The sequence below is a fragment of the Octopus sinensis genome, linkage group LG27 (genome assembly GCF_006345805.1).
Source record: "Octopus sinensis linkage group LG27, ASM634580v1, whole genome shotgun sequence".
NCBI lineage: Eukaryota > Metazoa > Mollusca > Cephalopoda > Octopoda > Octopodidae > Octopus > Octopus sinensis.
In genome coordinates, this window is record NC_043023.1 from 7,218,253 (window position 1) to 7,220,752 (window position 2,500).

Here is a 2,500-nt window from a genome sequence, read left to right on the forward strand (position 1 = left end):
CCGCCTCCTCTTTGTGTAATTAAGTGATTGTGGTCATACAGCATATGCATACGCTTGTACTTTGAGTAGGCCTTTATGTTATAACTGGTTTGTATTAAAGAATAAAGGTATTGTGAGTCAGAGTCAGTATAGTTTTACTGATGTTGACTCTGACTCCAGCTGCTCCTTAATTGTTTCTGACTCCATGACTCCGACTCTGACTTCAACTCCATGACTCTGACTCCAACTCTAGAACTTTGACTCCAACTCTACAACTCTGACTCCACAACTCCGACTCTGACTCCAACTCCATGACTCTGACCTCATGACTCCGACTCTGACTCCAATTCCATGACTCTGAATCCAACTCTACAACTTTGACTCCAACTCCATGACTCTGACCCCATGACTCCAACTCTGACTCCAACTCCATGACTCTGACTCCAACTCTAGAACTTTGACTCCGACTCCACCATGTCTAACTCCACAACTCTGACTCTGACTCCAACTCCATGACATACACACACGCACACATGCATGCACACATACACATGCACATGACAATGATGATGATCATGATGACGACGATGATGATTATGATGAGAATGATAATGAGGATGACAATGATGATAAGAATGATGACAATGATGCTGATGATGATGAGAATGATGACGATGATTATGATGAGGATGATGACAATGATGTTGATGATGAGAATGACGATGATGATGATGACGACGACGACGATGACGGTGATGATGGTTCAAAACCATCATTTTATCGGTCAGTCAGAAATTACTGTCAGCTGTCCAGCTTTTCTGGCCATCTCAGACCAAAGTACCGCTCTTACATTACATAAGCCATGCCTCGCCTCCCTTTATCTCATACATCACTGGCTTTATAGGCGTAGGTGTGGCTGTGTGGTAAGTAGCTTGCTTATGAACCACATGGTTCCAGGTTCAGTCCCACTACGAGCCACCTTGGGCAAGTGTCTTCTACTATAGCCTTGGGCCGACCAAAGCCTTGTGAGTGGATTTGGTAGACGGAAACTGAAGGAAGCCTGTCGTATATATATATATATATATATATATATATATATATATATATATGTATGTATATATATATGTATGTGTGTATGTTGTGTGTTTGTATATGTTTGTGTATCTGTGTTTGTCCCCACCAACATCGCTTGACAATTGATGCTGGTGTGTTTACGTCCCCATAACTTAGCAGTTCGGCAAAAGAGACCAATAGCCTCAGGCCGACCAAAACCTTGTGAGTGGATTTGGTAGACGGAAACTGAAAGAAGCCCATATATATATATATATATATATATATATATATATATGTATGTATGTGTGTGTATATGTTTGTCTCCCCAACATTGCTTGACAACCGATGCTGGTGTGGTTACGTCCCCGTAACTTAGCGGTTCGGCAAAAGAGACCGATAGAATAAGTACTGGGCTTACAAAGAATAAGTCCTGGGGTCGATTTGCTCTACTAAAGGCGGTGCTCCAGCATGGCCACAGTCACATGACTGAAACAACTAAAAGAGTAAAATAGTGTTGTCAATGGTGATGGTGATGGTGCTGGTGTAAATCACAGTAGTGGTGGTTGTGGTGGTGGTGGTGGTTGTGGCAGTGGTGGTGGTGGTGGTGTCAGTTTAGTAATAACACTCATAGTCTAGCAGTTGTTGTTGTCGTTGTTGCTGTGGTGTTGATGGTAGTTGAAGTAGCTGTGGCAGTAGTGTCAGTGGTTGGTGTTGGTGGTGGTGGTGGCGGTGGCGGTGGTAGTAGTGGTGGTAGTATGTGTTTTGTTCAAAATTACTTTACAGATCTGGGACACGGCTGGACAAGAGAGATTCCGCAGTATCACTCGGGGATACTACCGTGACGCTGATGGTAGGTCTTTCTACTACTACTACTACTACTACTACTACTACTACTAATACTAGTACTACTACTACTACCATTACTACCATTACTACTACTATTAGCATTACCATTGTTATTACTATTGCAACTAATCCAATCCTTTCTGCTAAACTCCTCCTCCAATCCTAAACTCCTCCTCCTATCCTAAACTCCTCCTCCTGCGACGCCTCTTTCTGCTCTGTTAGCGCTACTCCTCCTACCACACTCACTACATCTCCTCCTCCTCCTGCTACTACTACTGCCGCCTTTTCTATACCTCTTCCTGCTACCACTATCACCACATCTATACCTCCTCCTACTCCTGCTCCTCCTGCTGCTATTACTGCCACCTTTTCTATACCTCTTCCTGCTACCACTATCACCACATATATACCTCCTCCTACTCCTGCTCTTCCTGCTACAACTACCGCCACCTCTATACCGTCTCCTCCTCCCGCTACTACTACTCTTACCACCACTGCCACTTCTACATCTCTTACTGCCACTTACTTACTTGCTACTCCTGCTCTCACTATGCCTTCTCCTGCCACTGCCACTACCTCTGTACTTCCTCTTACTACTCCCACCACTTTCACTACATCTTCT

The 2,500-nt window shown here is 44.0% G+C and overlaps 1 protein-coding gene across 6 annotated transcripts in view; it reads left to right on the forward strand.

The window, feature by feature from the left end:
* The window catches only part of LOC115225398 (ras-related protein Rab-37-like), a 105,645-nt gene that overhangs the window by 77,494 nt on the left and 25,651 nt on the right, over positions 1–2,500 (forward strand). For 3 of the 6 annotated variants that reach the window (XM_036514349.1, XM_029796353.2, XM_036514351.1), the window contains one exon: positions 1,816–1,882. The exons of the other annotated variants lie outside the window; for them this stretch is intronic. In XM_036514349.1, coding sequence (XP_036370242.1) covers positions 1,816–1,882 — 67 coding nt within the window. The remainder of the gene's footprint in view (positions 1–1,815; positions 1,883–2,500) is intronic. 6 annotated transcript variants of the gene reach the window in all.